At 48.9% G+C, this 18,883-nt stretch overlaps 1 protein-coding gene across 1 annotated transcript; it reads left to right on the forward strand.

Moving 5' to 3' along the window:
• Window positions 1-85: 85 nt before the first annotated feature.
• LOC123282556 (paraneoplastic antigen Ma6E-like) lies at window positions 86-3,538 on the forward strand. The gene is made up of 2 exons (XM_044763934.2): window positions 86-414; window positions 891-3,538. The coding sequence occupies exon 2, from the start codon at window positions 962-964 to the stop codon at window positions 3,536-3,538; it is 2,577 nt and encodes an 858-aa protein (XP_044619869.2). The 5' UTR covers window positions 86-414; window positions 891-961.
• The last annotated feature ends 15,345 nt before the right edge of the window (window positions 3,539-18,883 follow it).

Below are 18,883 nucleotides of genomic sequence, written 5' to 3' on the forward strand. Positions count from 1 at the left end.
GTCACCGGGGGACGCCATACTTCGGGCCCTAGGAGCGTCTCCCTAAGTTTAAAAGGGTTGCGCTTTGACAGAATAAGTTGCCTGGTCGCCGGGGGATTTTATTTGACGTTAACAACGATTAACCCGTCTCTAAAGATTTGCAAACCTGTAGGTGGACGAAGCAATCAGAGGAAATCAGAGGAACTCAGGAAGCGTTTCAAACCGAGTGATAGAAAAATACAACTTCCCCAAAGTAGTGGGAGGCAGCGCAGGAAGCGATCGATCGGAGGAAGACAGACAGCTCTAAGTGTGCGCCGTAGAACAGGAGGAGGACACGGACTCGGGGCCCTGACGTCCCTTGAAGGAAGCTAGAAAGAGAAGAGCAGAGAGAGCCCAACGTGCCCTACGGAAGAGACCAGAGCGCCCAGAGGGGAGGTCAGTGAGAGAGAGCGGGGGAGAGGGAGGGACAGGGCGGGCCCTCCGCGGGCTCTGCTCAGGCAGCGTGGAACTGGGCCGGAGCCCAGCCTAGAGCGACCCCGAACAGAGAGAGGACAGGAGTCACCCTGCCGGGAAGGAAGGAAAGAGGGCTGTCACTGCAGGCCAGAGCACGTGGAAGAGAAGGAGGCAGGATCCTGGGGAAATTCATGCCCCAAATTGGAAAACGTGAGAGTCCTTGGGGAACAAGGCGACCCCCCCCAGCCCCGAGGCTAGAGGAGGTAGAAAATGTGGGTAGCCTTCCATCTTGTGAAGCAACGTGGTTTATGATCGAAGAGGTCTCCTAAGATCCAACGACGAAGCCAGCAGGGAGAGGAGGCGCTCCAGGCCCCAGCGTGAGGGGCCCGGGGCTCTGGCTGGGGCGGTGGGGTGGGCTGTGTGGCACAGACACGCCTCTCTCCCCTTTGCACCCGCAGGCCGAGGCCCACACTGCGAGAGTCCGTGCACGCCCGTCCAGTCCCTTCTGGCCGCCCTCAGGTCCTCAGTGATGGTGATGCCACTGGTGATGCTGCGGGACTGGTGCAGGTGGAGTGGCGCAAACGCACAGCGCTCCCTGCTCATCCTGGGCATCCCGGAGGACTGCGAGGACCGGGAATTCCAGGAGGCCGTGCGGGCTGCCCTGTGGCCCCTGGGCAGGTACCGAGTGCTGGGCAACGTCTTCAGAAAGGAGCTCGGGTTGAGGGTCGCTTTGGTGGAGTTCACTGAGTATTTAAATCGAAGTTTGGTCCCCCGACAGATACCAGGCAAGGGGGGACTCTGGGATGTGTTCTTCCTGCCCCAGGGCCCTGATTCTGAGTCACGGGATAGACCCAATTTCCCTGCACAGCCCCAGAGGCAAGCAGTGGCTGGCAGGGCAGGTGTGGCCAGAGCTGCAGGGGAGGAGGCAGCCGCAGAGGAGGAGGGAGCTGAGGGTGAGGCAGGAGCTGGAGAGGAAGCAGGATCCTCAGATGAAGAGGGAGCTGCAGGGGACACAAGAGTTGCAGGCGTGGCAGGATCTGTGAGCATGGCAGGAGCTGCAGCTGAGGCGGAGGCTCCAGGTGAGGAAGGAGCTGCAGGTGTGTCTGAGGCAGGGGCCCCAGAGGAGGCAGGAACTGCCGGTGAGGCAGTCACTGCCGGTGAGGATGGAGCTGAAGATGTGGCAGGAGCCCCAGTTGAGAGGGAAGCTGCCGGTGAGGAGGAAGTTGGAGATGTGGCAAGAGCTGCAGGTGAGGAAGAAGCCACAGGTGAGGGAGAAGCTGAGAGTGAGGAGGAAGCTGAGGGCGAGGCAGGAGCTGCAGAGGAAGCAGGATCCTCAGATGAAGAGGGAGCTGCAGGGGACACAAGAGTTGCAGGCGTGGCAGGATCTGTGAGCATGGCAGGAGCTGCAGCTGAGGCAGAGGCTCCAGGTGAGGAAGGAGCTGCAGGTGTGTCTGAGGCAGGGGCCCCAGAGGAGGCAGTCACTGCCGGTGAGGATGGAGCTGAAGATGTGGCAAGAGCTGTGGCTGAGGAAGAAGCCACAGGTGAGGCTGGAGGCCCGGGAGTCCCAGGTGAGGCAGGAGCCCCAAGTGAGGAAGAAGCCGCAGGTGAGGACAAAGCTGAGCGTGAGGAGGGAGCTGAGGGCGAGGCAGGAGCTGAAGAGGAAGCAGGAGCGTCAGATGAAGAGGGAGCTGCAGGGGACACAAGAGTTGCAGGCGTGGCAGGATCTGTGAGCATGGCAGGAGCTGCAGCTGAGGCGGAGGCTCCAGGTGAGGAAGGAGCTGCAGGTGTGTCTGAGGCAGGGGCCCCAGAGGAGGCAGTCACTGCCGGTGAGGATGGAGCTGAAGATGTGGCAAGAGCTGTGGCTGAGGAAGAAGCCACAGGTGAGGCTGGAGGCCCGGGAGTCCCAGGTGAGGCAGGAGCCCCAAGTGAGGAAGAAGCCGCAGGTGAGGACAAAGCTGAGCGTGAGGAGGGAGCTGAGGGCGAGGCAGGAGCTGAAGAGGAAGCAGGAGCGTCAGATGAAGAGGGAGCCGCAGGGGACACGGGAGTTGCAGGCGTGGCAGGATCTGTGAGCATGGCAGGAGCTGCAGCTGAGGCGGAGGCTCCAGGTGACGAAGGAGCTGCAGGTGTGGCAAGAGCCATCCACGAGGCAGCAGCCCGGAGCCAGCACTGGCGGCAGACCTTGCAGCCTCTGCTCGATGCTATGGCCTACCGGGTACTGAGAAGGTTTTCTGGGGTGGAAGAGCCGGGCTGTGGAGAAGAGTCTTTTGAGAGCTGGCTGCACCATGCCAACGACACGCTGTACCTGTGGTGCCTCATGTCAGAGAGGGAGAGGAGGAGGAGACTGGTGGAGAGCTTGGGTGGCCCCGCGCTGGATCTCATGTGCGGCCTCCTGGAGGAAAATCCCGACACCCCTGCGCAGGACTGCCTGGCCGCGCTGGCCTGTGAAGATGCTGCCCGGACCCATGAAGATTGCCTCCCAGCCAATGAGGTCACCACTGAGGGCACCCCTGTCACTGCAGAAGAAAGCAAGCCTTCCCCACCCGAGGAAGATACCACCCTGGCTGCCCTTTCCAAGCAAGACACAGCCGACGCTGCCCCGGCACGTGAAGTGGCCGATGGGGCAGTTCCTGTCACAGTCGACCCTGGAGAGGCTGCTCCTGACCCCCATGATGCTGCCCAGGCCGCCTGGGCTCGTGAAGATGCTGCCCAGGCCGCCCTGACCTGTGAAGACACCGCTGACGCTGCCCCGGCCCGTGAAGAGGCCGATGAGGCAGCTCCTGACACCCATGATGCTGCCGTGGCAGCCCCTGCCCCTGAGGAGACCACCGAGTCCTCTTCTGCCACTGGGGAAGGTGAAAATGTTCCTACTCGTGCGGGGCTAGGTCAGGCAGGACACTCGGGGGCCCCCGGGGGCCCCACCCCTGCTCAAATGGTCAGTGCCTCTGGGGCGGGCCCAGGAGGTCCTGGCGGAAACCCGGAAGGCCTCGCCCAGGTGGGAGACCAGGAGGCCGAGCAGACCCCCAAGGAGGGGCTCATCCAGGAGGAGCCAGGAAACGAGGACGGGGCTGAGGAGATGAGCCGCCCCGAGTCTTCCTCGGGCAAGTAGGCTCAAAAGGCCCAGGGACCTTCTCTCCTCCCAGGCAGCAGAGCCCTGGAGGCAGGGGGTGGCGAGGCCAGGGTAGCCGCCTCACCCCACATGGGGACCAGGCCGAGGGAGGGGCCCGTCCAGCCCAAACCAAGCCCCTGGCCCCTCACGATCCCCAAGGGGCCATGACCCGCACCGTCAGCCATTCCAAGTGACCAAGATGACCATATGTTACCCCAAATGGGCAGGGGAGAGGTGTAGCCCCGCTCAAGGCAGCACCACACCGAGCCCAAGCCCCGTCCCCATCCCAAGCCCTGCGAACTCAGGCAGCCAGCCTGGTGGCTCCCCCGAGTGGCAGCCCCGGCCTGGCTGAGGGGCACCTGAGGACGTCTGCCACCTGCATGGGCCTGGGAGACGTTAGGAGGTCATCTCAAGGGTGCCAGCTGTCTGGGTCTCCCAACAAGGGGACCCCCGTTCACTGTCACCTGGGGCAGGCTTCTCCCTGTTCTGGGAAGCCCACTTGTATCTCTGTGGACCCTGTAGTTACCCACGTATCAAGTAATCCACCCCCAAAACATACACACACACATGCCATCATTTCTGTGCAGAGCCGTTAGGTGTGTGTGCTCCCGGGGTGGGGGTCCTGGCCTAGCAGGCAGCACCCACTCGGCCCTGGCACGTGCTGTGAGCTTCAGTGCCAGCCCAGGCTCTGCTCGCTCTCGTCCGGTGCCATGAGCTCAACTCTGCCTTCTCGGTGGAGATGTAGGCCAACCGCTGCTTGTTCCTGTGGAGATGTGTGCTTATCTGAGCAGTGGCCCCCACCCCACCCCAGAGTCCTCGAACCCAGTCCCAGGAGATGCCTGGAAGGATGGACAGACAAGGGCGTGCCCGGCGCCACCCCGGGACCTCGGGAAGGAAGAACTGGAGCAGGGACATGGAGGGGCTGTGGCAGGCTCCACTGGGACTGTGCTCTCATGTGCCAACCTGTTGTTACTTGTGGCTCAGTTTCCTGGGCTTGGTGTGGTGTCCCCTGTTGTATTTTCCAGCATCCTGTGACTGTCCTATGTGGCCCATAGGGCAGGGCCCCACCCCAGCCTGTCAGCCAGAGGGGGAGGGGGTGCCCTGGAGTGAGAAGACATTGCCAGTGTCCATCGTTCTGCCAAGAGGCTGACTGTGGGGCTCCCAGGAAGGGAGACTGTGGTGGGAGGGCCTCAGCATGGGGGGCAGCTGAGGCACCCCGGTAGAGACTGACTGTCCCCGAGACCTGTGGGCTGTAGCGGCCGTTAGAAGTTCCTCTCCGTGTTGTCATTCCCTTCTCTGCAATGGTTTCAGTAAGTGGTTCTCTTCAGTAAATTTCATTGACCGTTTCAGCTGCGTATCGTCTCTGCTGTGGGCAACTGAGGGAAGGGTCTGCTGGGGGTGGGGGTGGGGGTGGGGGCAACAGTGGCCTGTCACCTGCATTGGGGTATGATCAGGACAGGGGCCAGGAGGGGCTGTGTCGTCCCCTGGGCTGGACGGAGCTGAGTGACAGGAACTTGTGGGCATGGGCAGTGGCTGGTTGGGTCCCCAGGAAACTCGGGGTGTCCCCAGAAATAAGTGGGCTAGACGTTGAAGGGAGGGGGAGGAACCACAGGCAGGATCCAGGGCTCCAGGATCCCTGGCACCGCTGTAGGGGCTCAGGGCACCCAGACGGGTCAGAGAGGTCACGTGTGCAATCCCAGAGACCAGCGGGCCACAGAAGGGCCCAGGCCTGAGGTCAGATGCCCCTGCCAGGAGCTGGGCCCAGGACTCTGGGCTGGGGGGTGGTTGCCCGCTCAGCCCACTCCTGCCGGCCGACAAGTGGCCAGCCTCTGTCTAGCCACCGAGGGACGTTTGGGGACCTGCCGGTGTTTCATGGCCGAGGGATGGAGGGCGGGCTGGGCGAGGGCTCCACAGCCCTCATGCCCTGGGTCGGGGGAGGAAAGGCAGGGAGAGCCACCCTCCACTCTTGAGTCCTGGGCAGGGCGGCCCCTCGAGGGGCCGGGGCACCGCCTTCCTGTCCCACTCCCCTCCCAGCCAACTCCTAGGGGCACCAGTCCTGTGTCCTGGGAGCGGGCAGGAGGCAGCGGGTGTGAGTGGGAGGCTGCAGGCAGGAGCTGGGGAGTGGCCCCTTCCTGCCCAGAGCAGGTGGACTCTGGGTCCCTGCAGCCCAGTGAGCCCTCGGTGCCACCTGAGGAGGGCAGCCACCCAGGATGGAGGATGCTGCTGATCCTTGAGACCCTCTCTCTGCGCGCCGTGGCTGGAGGGGCAGTGCTCAGAGAGGGTGTCGTCAGGTGTCAGGAGCCAGGAGCCATCTGCCTCCACCTGCCTGGGCTCTGCCCTCACCTCAGGGGGCTGGGAGCCCACCACAAATTGAGGGCAGCCGGCCATCAGGCGCCGAGCTGATTCAGAGTCTTCGGGAGACGGAACGAAGGTGCGGAGAGGAGAGGGGACGGATGGTACCGTTGTCCCAGAAATGGTGAGGGGCCCTCGAGGGCCTGCCCAGTCTGTGCCCACTGGCGTCCTCCAGCCATTCTGAAGGGGCAGAGTCTCTGACCACCCCCACAGTACAGAAGAAGAACACAGTTCCCAAAGCAGGGAGGGCCAGGGCGAGGACCTTGCAGGGAGCTGAGGCCTGGGCTGTGGCTGTCCAACCGGCCTGTGGGAACCGAGCACGTGGGGAGCCCTGAGCTGTGTGGCGAGAGCTGCAGACAGCGGGTCGGCAGGGACGGGGGGCGGGGGGGCCTGGAGATGCCGGGCACGCAGGGCAATGGAGAGGGGGCGGCGAGGGCTGTCGGGACGGAGATCGTGAGGGCCATGCCTGCAGCCTCTTGGGCCCAATGGACTTGGCTCCGTGTTATAGGGACACCTGCACGTGTCCCATCAAGGGGTACTGCAGGATCCGGGGGGCTCCCAGGTGGGCTCTGCTCTCCCTGCCTCCTTCAGGCAAGGCACCATCCCAGGTGGTCTGTCCCCCGTGTCTTGGCAGGGCCATGGCCACTGGCCACTTTCCACCAGCCCCTCAGGATTTGGGGGCAGGACAAGAGGAGAGGGGATGGGAGGGGCTGATCCCTTGTCTCTCCCTCGTGCAGTGTACCTGTGTGGGCGTGTTCCCCAAGCAGGTGTGAGTGTGCGTGTGAGCGAGTGGGAGTGAGCGTCACTGGACGCGTGTGAGAGGGTGTGCGCGTGCGTGAGGCGGGTGGTGGTGGGTTGGAGTCCTTCCTGGACTGCGTGGGACAGCGGCTTCCCCGCCCCGCCCGTGGAGGGGAGCTGCCGCAGGGCCGGCCCTGGCAGGCTGGCCCAACACGGGCCCTGGGAATCAGCCCTCCTCCTTCTGGGGCTGGCACAGAAGAGAGGGGCCCCTGGAGGCCACCCCTTCCCAGCCTTTCCTCCTCTGCCCGCACCCAGCGAGAGATTTGGAAAGAGACGAGCGCGTACTTGTCTTCCCACCCTCATCCCCCTTTTTCCTTTGCATGTTGAGCGGGTACCCCCTACCCCAGGCCCCTGAGTCCTTCGCCCAGGGCCAGTAGGGCAGAGTCCCAAGCCCAAGTGACTGTCAGCCACTTCCCCAGGACTGGGGGACGGGCCAAGGTCTCTTGCTGCTGGGGGCCCCCAGAGCTGTGCAGCCCGCATTCCTCCCCAGCCAGGCTGGCCCCATGCCCGGGAGCCCGCTTTGCCCTCTTAGATTTTCCCTACCTGAGGTCCCTGTCATTTGGGGTTCAGCCCCTCGCAAGGCCACCATCCTCTTCTAGACCCCACACCCCCTCATGGAGCCTGGAGTAGGGCCTGCCTCCTGAGCCAGCAGACTCTGCACATGGGAGTCCTTCCCGGGAGCGTTTGGCCGCCAGCACCTCCAGCTGCCCTGCTTCCAGCCCCAGTTGCCCAATAACAATGTTGCACTTCACTTCAGCCCTGTGATCCTGGAAAATAGCAATGGTTAAGACATCTCCCATCCGGTTGCATTCCGGAAAATAGCCTACTGCAAAGAACCACTGTTATGGGCTGAATTGTATCCCCATCAAAATTCATATGTTGTTTCTTAACCCCCAGTGTCTCAGAATGTGACTGTATTTAGAGATAGGGTCTTTACAGAGGTGATCAAGTTCATGTGAGGTCATTAATGCTCCCAAACCCAATATGACTGGTGTCCTTATAAAAAGGAGAAATTTGGGCAGAGATAGACATGCCTGGAAGAAAGACAACGTGATGCGATAGAGAAGATACTATGTCCAAGCCAAGGAGAGAGGCCTGGAACAGATCCCTCATGGCCCTCGGAAGGAACCAAGCCTATTTTGATGTCGGACTTCTGGCCTCCAAAATTGTGAGACAACACATGTCCGTTGTTTAAGCCACCCAGTCTGCGGTACCTTGCTATGGCAGTCCTGGCAAACTAACGCAACCTGCCTTCGCCACCTGACACAGATAAGACTCAGAGATGCCTCTCTTGTTTACCTATGACAAGGCCAGACAAGGACCCCTTCAAATTCCCTTTCTTTGCCTCAATATTACAAAACGAATTCAGTTCAATATCTCCAAAATTGACAAAATTTTACCAAACGCAATTTAGAACTTCAGTCGCCTCTCTGGGAAACAGGATCTTCTCAAACTGTCTCACCTCAGATTTCTCCCTTCCCATCATCCCTTGTCCTCCTTCGACCTTCCCTTCAGCTCCCCTGGATCCTTCCACAAACCTGCTTTCCTTATCCTTTTATCCACTTCTGCCAACCTTTCCCTTCCAACTCCAGCCCCTCAACTACCTACAGTCACTAGACCTTTAGCCCCAACGGGGCCTCTCCAGGGGCTCAGGGACCCTAAAGTAACTACCTGAGGCTGAAAAAGTAATTGGAAATGCTCTGGATGTTTTATTTACTCCGATAGCTTTGGAGACACCCTAACGGCCCCTTGATGTCTCTTCTGTCCCTCACCCAAAATTTAGTCCACGTCTCCATAAGATTACACATCAGGGCTAAAAAAATCTGAAAAAGTCTCCTCTGCAAATACTGGTGGCGTGCTTTAGCCCTCATACTGAGCAACTAGCCACAATTTTCCCCATCTGCCAGAAACATAATCCTGGTAAAAATGTAAAGTTGAGGCAAAGAGAAGAGCCATCATTTTTTTTTTATATGAAACAGTGTTTTGCATTTCTGTTACCTGACTTATGGCTGAAAATTTTAGAATGAAATCCACAAGATCACTATTTACATCTGTTTGTATATTTATGTATGGATGGATATGTGATATGTTCCTACCTCCAGGTGTTATTACCAAGTTAACTTACAAAAGCCCTAAAGGAGCTCTATTTTAATTGGCTTAGGGATAAATAAGTGCTTACATAAAGGAAATATTCTTAAAACTCCTTGGCTAAAGCAATCCTGAGCGAGAAAAACAAAGCCGGCGGAATCACAATCCCCGATTTCAAAACATACTACAAAGCTACAGTGATCAAAACAGCATGGTACTGGTACAAAAACAGGTCCACAGATCAATGGAACAGAATTGAAAGCCCAGAGATAAAACCACACATCTATGGACAGCTAATCTTCGACAAAGGAGCAGAGGGCCTACAATGGAGAAAAGAAAGTCTCTTCAACAAATGGTGCTGGGAAAACTGGACAGCCACATGCAAAAGATTGAAAATTGACCATTCTTTTTCACCACACACCAAAATAAACTCAAAATGGATCAAAGACCTAAAGATTAGGCCTGAGACAATAAGTCTTTTGGAAGAGAATATAGGCAGTACACTCTTTGACATCAGTTTCAAAAGAATCTTTTCGGACACTGTAACTCCTCAGTTGAGGGAAACAATAGAAAGAATAAACAAATGGGACTTCATCAGACTAAAGAGCTTCTTCAAGGCAAGGGAAAACAGAATTGAAACAAAAAAACAGCTCACTAATTGGGAAAAAATATTTACAAGCCACTTATCCGACAAAGGGTTAATCTCCATAATATACAAAGAACTCACACTGCTTAACAACAAAAAAACAAACAACCCGATCAAAAAATGGGCAGAGGACATGAACAGACATTTCTCAAAAGAAGATATGAATATGGCCAATAGACACATGAAAAGATGTTCATCATCGCTAATCATCAGGGAAATGCAAATCAAAACTACACTAAGATATCACCTTACCCCCGTTAGATTGGCAAAAACATCCAAAACCAAGAACGACAAATGTTGGAGAGGTTGTGGAGAAAGAGGAACCCTCATACACTGTTGGTGGGAATGCAAACTGGTACAGCCACTATGGAAAACAGTATGGAGATTTCTCAAAAAGTTAAAAATAGAAATACCCTATGACCCAGCCATCCCATTACTGGGTATCTATCCTAAGAACCTGATATCAGATATCTCAAGAGTCCGTTGCACCCCTATGTTCATCGCAGCATTATTTACAATAGCCAAGACGTGGAACCAGCCTACATGCCCAGAAACTGATGATTGGATAAAGAAGATGTGGTATATATACACAATGGAATACTACTCAGCCATAAAAAAAGACGAAATTGGCCCATTCACAACAATGTGGATGGACCTCGAGGGCATTATGTTAAGCGAAATAAGTCAGTCAGAGAAAGACGAACTCTATATGACTCCACTCATAGGTGGAAATTAGTATATTGAGAAGGAGATCTGATCGGGGGTTACCAGGGAAAAGGGGGGGTGGGGGGAGGGTACGGAGGGGGAAGTGGTGTACCCACAACATGACTAACAAAAATGTACAACTGAAATTTCACAAGCTTGTAATCCATCATAACATTAATAAAAAAACAAAACAAAAAAACAAACAAACAAAAAAAAAACTCCTTGGAATGTAGAAACTAACCAAAGTATCTTAATAATTCAAGTCCCATAACTAAGGTAACACTCCAGCAAGGAAGAACAGTTTTAATAAAACCAGTTGTCTCTCGGTTGTCAGCATTAAGCATTCATTTTTATTTTACCTGGGTATGTTCCTCCTAAACTTATACAGGTTTACTATTCAAATTAATATTACATCTACTAGATATTTTAGATTACAAAAAAATAAATGTGAATTTATTCAAATCGAGTCATTATTCTGACAACTTTTTTTAATTTTTTTTTTTTTTTTTGGTGAGTAAGATTGTCCCTGAGCTAACATCTGTGCCAATCTTCCTCTGTTTTGTATGTGGGACACCACCAGTGTGGCTTTGATGAGAAGTGTGTAGGTCTGAGCCTGGGATCCAAGCCTGCAAACCCTGGGCCGCTAAATTGGAACAGGCAAGCTTAACCACTACGCTACAAGGCGGACCTCCTGACAACTTTTATTTCAACAATAATTGTGTGTTATAATATGTCTGGTTCACAATTCTCTGCTTCCTAGCTTTCTCTGGAAAGTAAAAGTTACTAGTGGTTAAAAATTATAATTGATATGTGTAAATGAAACTGCTAGAAGCAATAATGGCAAAGCGAAATAACTTTGTATGTAAGGTATTCAAAATATGGTTTTGTTAATGAAAAAGAGAGTAATTTTGTCCTAAAGTAAAATGACTGTTCTTCAAAAATAAGAATGAGGAAAATGTAGGACAAAACATGAATGGATACAAGAAGTTATAGAAGATGCATGGAAAAGGAATTTTATTACTCATGGCCAAAATTTGATGAGTTTGTTTATAGATTTTTTAAAAAACAGCTTTAGTATCAAATAGCATACAGATGTAAAACTAGAATTTGTTTTTCTCTTTGTTAAAATGACAAAATTTTCTTGGAGTAATGGTCTTCTCTTAACAGTAGATTTTAAAAGATTTTTCCTTACCTTCTGAATAATCTGCCTTAGAAGACACAGATTCCACGTTTTATCAGAATAATTTCCTGCACTTTATGTTGACTTTATCATGTTCTTATTTACTTGAGAGAACCAAGTCTTCCTACTTCCAAAAGAGCTCGTGTGTTTTACAAGCATGTCATCTCATGTTTACTTTTAAAATCCTTTATCGTCACTTTGGTTAAATAAGCAGCCAAGTAGTGTTTCTCACTGATACGTCATCTTATTTAACCAAGTGTTCAAACCTCCTGACAACTTTTGGCATTTTGCCTTCCTAAAATCAAATTCTAATTGATGTCTTCTTGATCTCGAAGTTTTTGGATCTCCCAGAGGGTTCCCGGAAAATCACACAGGATTTGTTCTTTTATCTTATAAAAAGAGAAGTGCCAAAATAATTAGGTTTACTTAATATTATAAATTGAGTGGAAGTGCTGTCAAATTTTTAAAAATTCTTAGCCTTCCCTAGATGAGATTCATATGGGTAAAATGTTATTAATATAAATATTTCAAAAAGGGCAATCTATGCTTCCACTGTAACATAACCAAGGGTCCTTCCATGGGCTTAAGTATTTGCAATCATATCCACCCTATCACCAGGAGTGGCAAGAGTACATAGTCCTTGGACTGGAACCTGTCATCAAGCTAACTTTATTAGCCCCCAGACTACCTTCTCTTCTCACCTTAACCACTCTATTACCTCTTTCCAGACACTAAATGATTCCAAAGGTCTACAAAAATATGTATAGATAAATCTAGGCACAGAATCCCAGCCCCAGAAGGAGGCTGTGACCTTCCTTTCTGTCAAGGTTCTCAAAAAGGCTTAGAATAAAAAGCTAAGAGATTGGGAGGAAACCTAAAGGATTTGACTGCTGCAGCAAATCATGTCATGGGTAACCTTGATGCCTGGAGCTGCTTCTGTGTGGGCCACTCAGGAATTTTGCCAGAACTCTCCCATTTTACAGGCTCTGCTCCAGGAAATAACTGTGACTGCTGACAATCTTACTGAAATCACCAACATCATCACCAGAGAACTCCAGGAACTCCAATGAGTGGTCCTCTAAAACTGTCTAGCATTGGACATGATTCTGGTTTCTTAAGGGAGCACTTGTGCAGTAGTCTGAAGTGAGCACTGTGCATTTGTTCCCCAAAACCCCTCTGATGTCCATGCCATCAGCAAAAATATTCAGACAATCTGAGAAATTTGCCACTCCACCATCAAGATGCTTCAGGACCAATGTTAGGAATCTTTTTGAATGATTCCCTTTAGAACTCAAGTCTCGGTTTTACTCCCTTATTCAATCTTTAATAAATATTCTTTTTATTATTTTCCTAGGCATATCTCTCATTCAATGCTAAAGACCACCCCCAAGAGCTGTCAGTCCAACAGCACTCTCAACAGATGATACAACTAGTCCTTCAGGGCCAACAAGAACATGAAGGCCAGTCCACCCACGAAAAACTCTGGACCAACATCAACCTCACAGTGACTCTTATCTCATTCCTAATATTGTTTAAGTAGACATTTTGTCTGTCTTAAACAACAAGAGGAACTGATCAAGTGTTCACAAATACCCATTTCTTACTTTCTGCTTTGTCTTGACCAAACCTTAGGCCAATTTCTCTCCTTCTACTGGCCCCTGAACTCTGCTTGTTCCCAAGCCTGAGCAACATGAAGATGCAGAACATTTGCCTCATCAGCTTATTTTGAGAATCAGCTGACCACAGACAGACACTTTTCCTGTCAGGCTCTGGTGGTCATTTCTCCTTGCTTTTCAAGAATCTTTCCTTAAAAGAGTCTGCTCATCTCTCCTTGTTCCTCCTCACCCTATAAAAGAAAAGCTTTTTTCTGCTTGATTTTGAGATGCTTGTAGATTTCTGAGATCAGAGCATTCTGCCTTTCAAATTAAAGTCTCTCCCTAAGTCCAGATTTGTTCTTATTTGACATGACCAAGGTTTTCATTGGAATTCTATATTTGATAATGATATCCATAGAGCCATATGTGACCAGACACTTTTAATAAGGAGCTAAAGTTGACTTTATGAAGCCGATGCTTACTTATAAAACTCTCTTGGAAAAACCAGATTGATAACTAGCTTACATGGTTCCCAGCCTTACAAGTGGGTAAGAAAGGTCACTTCCTGGCAGGCCCAGGAACCTTAGGATATTTTGGGGACCCCAAGAAGAGACGACTCACCCAAATCTATAGGTACTGCTAGTGAAATCTGGTGGTGAGCTCTTGGCTTGGCTTCCTGGCCTTGAGAGGCTTTTCAACGTTCAATCTGAGAATCCTTAGAAATATTCCAGCAAAGCAAACTTTTAAAACCCTATTTGATACTGCACTGTGAATGTAATTAGTGCCACTGGATCATACACTTGACAATGGTCAAAATGGCAAATTTTATGTTATACGTATTTTACTATAATTTAAAAAAATTAATAATGTAATATACCAAACCCTATTGAATTGTACACTTTAAATGGGTGAACTGTATAGCATGTGAATTTATATCTCAATAAACTGTTTTTAAAAAAAGCCTAGATAGTAAATTACCATTCTTGCTTCACCTATATAAATACTCAGGCCAAGTATAATGAGATCACACTTACTTTGTGACCCAGAAAAACCTTTGATTGAAAGGAGAGTAACTATAGAGAGAAATTTTATGTGTCAGTAGAAAGCTATAGCACACTATTGTGGTTTGTCAGATTCTATCCCTGTTCATCGTCATTGAACTATTTTGCACCTCTTTGTAAACTTGAAGTAACTGATGGTTTTGTTACCTACCTGTAAATTGGTCTGGATTCTGTCACCTTGTACAAATTGTCAACTCTTACCAAATTTTCCATTCTTCCAGTATCCTTCAATATCTGGCTATAACCCTTCAAAATAATGTTTCCAATTTTTTTCCTTCTTTTTTCACCTGGCATCACTGAGACCTAAAACCTGACTGCCCAGACACTTATCTGGACTCTAGGTTGCCTTGAAGCTAGGCTTTCCTCCCAGAATCTGGAGCATTGCAAGATAAACCTGAAGACTTGATACAAATCTCAAAGGACTCCTCACCAGAATGGACCCTACATGGATTTCTCTCTGGCCAAGCCGCTGTCTGGACCACTAGGGAAATCTGGCAAAATGCTCGGATCATGCATGTCTCTTATGAGAGATAACCAAGACTGTGGACAACGTCACAAAGAAGTATAAAAAAACTTGACAAGCAGTGCTGCATAATCGAAAGATTTTCATCCACTGTCCTCTTAGACTTTAACACAAACTCTACATTAACATTTCTCTCTTCCATTTCAGCCATCCTTTTTTTAAAGTGCCTTATCTGTAGGACACTAAAACCACTGACCTTTGCCACCACCTCTCAGCAGATGGTTCAAATGATTTTGCAAGAGCAACACCAATAAGAGTCATCAGGAGACTATTTCTTGAACAAAAGTAGGGACAGAAAATCTAGAATTTTATGTGAGCACTGTGATTCTGGTAAACAGCAAAGGTTAAGAAATATCCCCCCCACCTTTGTGCTCTGGGAAACGGGTTACTGGAAAGAACCTCCCTTCCCCATAGGACTTAGATAAGTCTCAGAGATGCCCCTCTTGTTTATCAATGGCAAGGCCAGACACAGACTCCAAATTCCCAATTTTTGCCTCATAAATTATTCAGTAAATTGTTTTGCTGCCACTGATCAATCAGAACAAAATGCTTGTTAGACAAAGTTTGGTTAAGTGTCTCTCCTTCCCCCAGGCTCCTGAACTTTGAACCTCCACTCTCAGCCTGAGCCAACATACAGCCTTTCCTTAGAATAGGCTGGCCTCAGGGTAAAATATTCTTTTATCTACTATTCTATCATGCCACCCTTTCATCCAACTTCTCCTTCACTCAGTTCGTTCTAGCCTTGTTTACTTCTTCCTATAAGACAAAAGTCTTTTTTAGATCCTATGTGTGAGGTTCGTGAATGGAGACAATTAACTGCAAACCAGAAATAAGAAAGCCCAAACCAAGCAGTCATCACTCTCAGTATTCAGAGAGCTGAAGAATGGACTCTGGAAAGATGCTGCAGGAAAGCATCCAGTTTCCATGATCTTGGGTGTCAGCAGAAAAAGAGAAAAATGGCATGAAGATGTTAGCTAAAGTGGTGAAGTAACAACCTACAAAATTTGCCCATCCATAAAATCAGTGAGGAAACTGGCAAAAATGGACAAAATTAACTTTTTCAGAACTATGAAAATTAACCAAATGCTTGTACCAACCCAGAGTATATTTATTCAAAAAGATGGCTGACTCTCAATAGCAAGAGTGAGCTTTGTGGTGTTTTAATTTGCCTTAACCCCATCCCCTATACTCCACCATCAGTAGATGCCTTGAAAAATAACAACTCATATTGCTGGTATCAGAGGGGGAAAGAATGGAGTTAGAGCTCTTTAGAGTCTCGCCCCCAAAGAACTGTCATTATTTGACCAGTCTGGTGGTTCCCCAAAAGACACCTCTCAAAAGGCTTGTCTTTTTTGACCTGACTTGGAGGTCATCAGTGCTAAAAATCTTTCCCTTAGAGTGTCTGTTGAAAACATTTACTTGCAAGTGTTTTAACATAGCTGCCTGAGTTAGTGGATACCAACTAGGGCAAACAATAGATCAACCAAAAAGCTTAAAAGGAAAAGAGGAATGAGATGTTGAGAGGATTTTCCCTCCTGACACCAACTAATTTAGACATTAAATAAGTGTCCAGGGGTCGGCCCGGTGGCACAGTGGTTAAGTTCGCATGTTCCACTTTGGCGGCCCAGGGTTTGCCGGTTTGGATCCCGGGTGCGGACATGGCACAGCTTGGCAAGCCATGCTATGGCAGGTGTCCCACATATAAAGCAGAGGAAGATGGGTACAGGTGTTAGCTCAGGGCCAGTCTTCCTCAGTGAAAAAAAAAAGAGGAGGATTGGTAGCAGATGTTAGCTCAGGGCTAATCTTCCTCAAAATAAATAAATAAATAAGTGTCCTACAATTCAAATAAATTTTGACACTAACTACCCACACTTAACATCAGACTCCACAGGTCTAACGGCTCAGGCCAGCAAGACAGCTCATATATAAGACACCAGTCACAAGTATTGGGATCTCAGGTTACCCACATTTCTGTTCAATTTGGCTATGAAGTTGGGATTTTGCACTCAGGTTTGATAATTTGTTAGAACGGCTCACAAAACTCAGGTGAACAATTAAGTTACATTTATCAGTTCATTATAAAATAGAAATGAACAGCCAGATGACGAGATACATAGGGCAAGATCCAGAAGGATCCTGAGTGCAGGAGCCTCTATTCAGTGGACTGCCTCACTCCTAGGATGTGGATGTGTTCAGCAGCCCAGAATCTCTCTGAACTCCATCATTTAGGGTTTTTAATGGAGGTTTCATTATGTAGGCATGATCAATTATTAACTCAATATCCAGCCCCTCTCCCTTCCCTGGAAATTGGGAGATGGGGCTAAAAGTTCCAGACTTCTAATCAAGGCTTGGTCTTTCTGGTGACCAGCCCCATCTTGAAACTTATCTAGAGGCCCACCAAGAATCACCTTATTAGAACAAAAGACACTCCTATCACTCAAGAAATTACAAGGGTTTTAGGAATGCTATTCTAGGAACTGGGGTCAAAGACTAAATATATATTTCTTATTACACCACAGATTTCCATAGGAGCTTTGGAAAGCTCTGAAATATTCCTGGGAATCTAGGAGTCCCCAAGCATTGGTAGAGCTGTGCGCAGTCTCAAAAAAGACCTCAGAAGGCCTTAAGCTCTCACCTCTGCTGATCTTAAGGCTCTGCACAAGTAGGAAGTGAAGATTAAGGTGGAGTTGTAAACTGCCTGGCTGAGTGTTGAAGGCATGCCCCAACATGCACACAGAGCCCCTCATCAAAGACTGGGAGATTTACTGATTCCAGGCATTGAAAGAAATCTCTGTCCAATACTTAGCTGACCACTAAGCTAATCAAGCAGATACTTCAGTGGCACACAGGACAAAGAACACAGACTTTACACAAGTGGTTCAGAAAAGTCACTAAACCACCACTACTCCTACAATGAGCAGCAGTAACAACAAACTCTGGTGAGAGAAGAGGATCTGATTTCCATAGTTGCCAAATTATAATATTCTAAAGTTCTGTTTTTCAATAAAAATTATGAGGCTTGCAAAGAAGACAGAAAATATGGTTCATAAACAGGAAGAAAGAGGAAGCAATAGAAATTGTCCCTGAGGAAGCCCAGATATTGGACTTACTAGACAAAGACTTCAAGTCAGCTATTCTTAAATATATTCAAAGCACTAAAAGAAACAATGTCTAGTGAACAAAGTATAAGAACAATATTTCATCAAATAGAGAATATAATAAATAGATAAAAGTTATAAAAAAGAACCATATAGAAATTCTGGAGTTGGAAATTACAATAATTGAAGGGAAAATTTCACTAGAGGGACTCAAAAGCAGATTTGAGTAGGCAGAACAAAGATCAGCAAATGTGAATATAAGTGAAATGAGATTATCCAGTTTGATGAACGAAAAGAAAAAAGAACGAGGAAAAATGAACAGAGCCTTAGAGACTTGTAGGATGCTGTTTGGTCAGTCCAGGCTGCTAGAACAAAATACCATAGACTTAGTGGTTTATACAACAGGTATTTCTCACAGTTATGGAGGCTGGGAAGTCTGAGGTCAGGGTGCCAGCATGATCAGGTTCTGGTGAGGAATCTCTTCCTGGTTTGCAAATGGCCATCTTCTGGCTGTGACCTCACATGGCAAAGAGAGAGAGACAGAGAGAGAGAAAGGGAGAGGGAGAGAGAGAGAGAGAGATCATCTCTCTCATGTCTATTCTTATAAGAGCACCAATTGCATTCATGAGGCTCCACCTTCATGACCTAATTACCTCCCAAAGACCCCACCTCCCAGTACCATCACATATGAACTTTGAGAGGACACCAATATTCAGTCCATAGTAAATATCATCAAGCATACTAACATATGCATAGTGGGAGTCCACAAAGAAGATGAGAGAAAGAGGCAGAAAGAATATTCAAAGAAATAATGGCTGAAAACTTCCCAAATATGATGAAAAATAATAATTCACACATTGAAGAAACTCAATGAATTCCAAGTAAAATAAACTCAAAGAAATCCACATTGAGATATATAATCAAACTGTCAAAATCCAAAGACAAAGAGAGAATTTTGAATGCAGCAAGAGAGAAATGACTCATCTTATACAAGGATCCTCAGATATTTTCTCATCAGAATCAATGGAGAGAAGAGGGCAGCAAGATGACATATTCAAAGGGCTGAAAGAAAAACATTGCCAACCAAGAGTGTTATATCTGGCAAAGCATTGCTTTGAAAATGAAGGAGAAATTAAGCCATTCTTAGATAAACAAAAACTAAGAGTTCATCACTAGTAAACCTGTCTGACAAGAAATAGTAAAGGCATTCTTTTTATTCCTTCAGGTTGAGATGAAAGGAAATAGAGAGTAACTCAAATCCACGTGAAGAAATAAAGAGTACCAGTAAATGTAACTGTA

This window comes from Equus asinus, chromosome X (assembly GCF_041296235.1).
Source record: "Equus asinus isolate D_3611 breed Donkey chromosome X, EquAss-T2T_v2, whole genome shotgun sequence".
Lineage (NCBI taxonomy): Eukaryota > Metazoa > Chordata > Mammalia > Perissodactyla > Equidae > Equus > Equus asinus.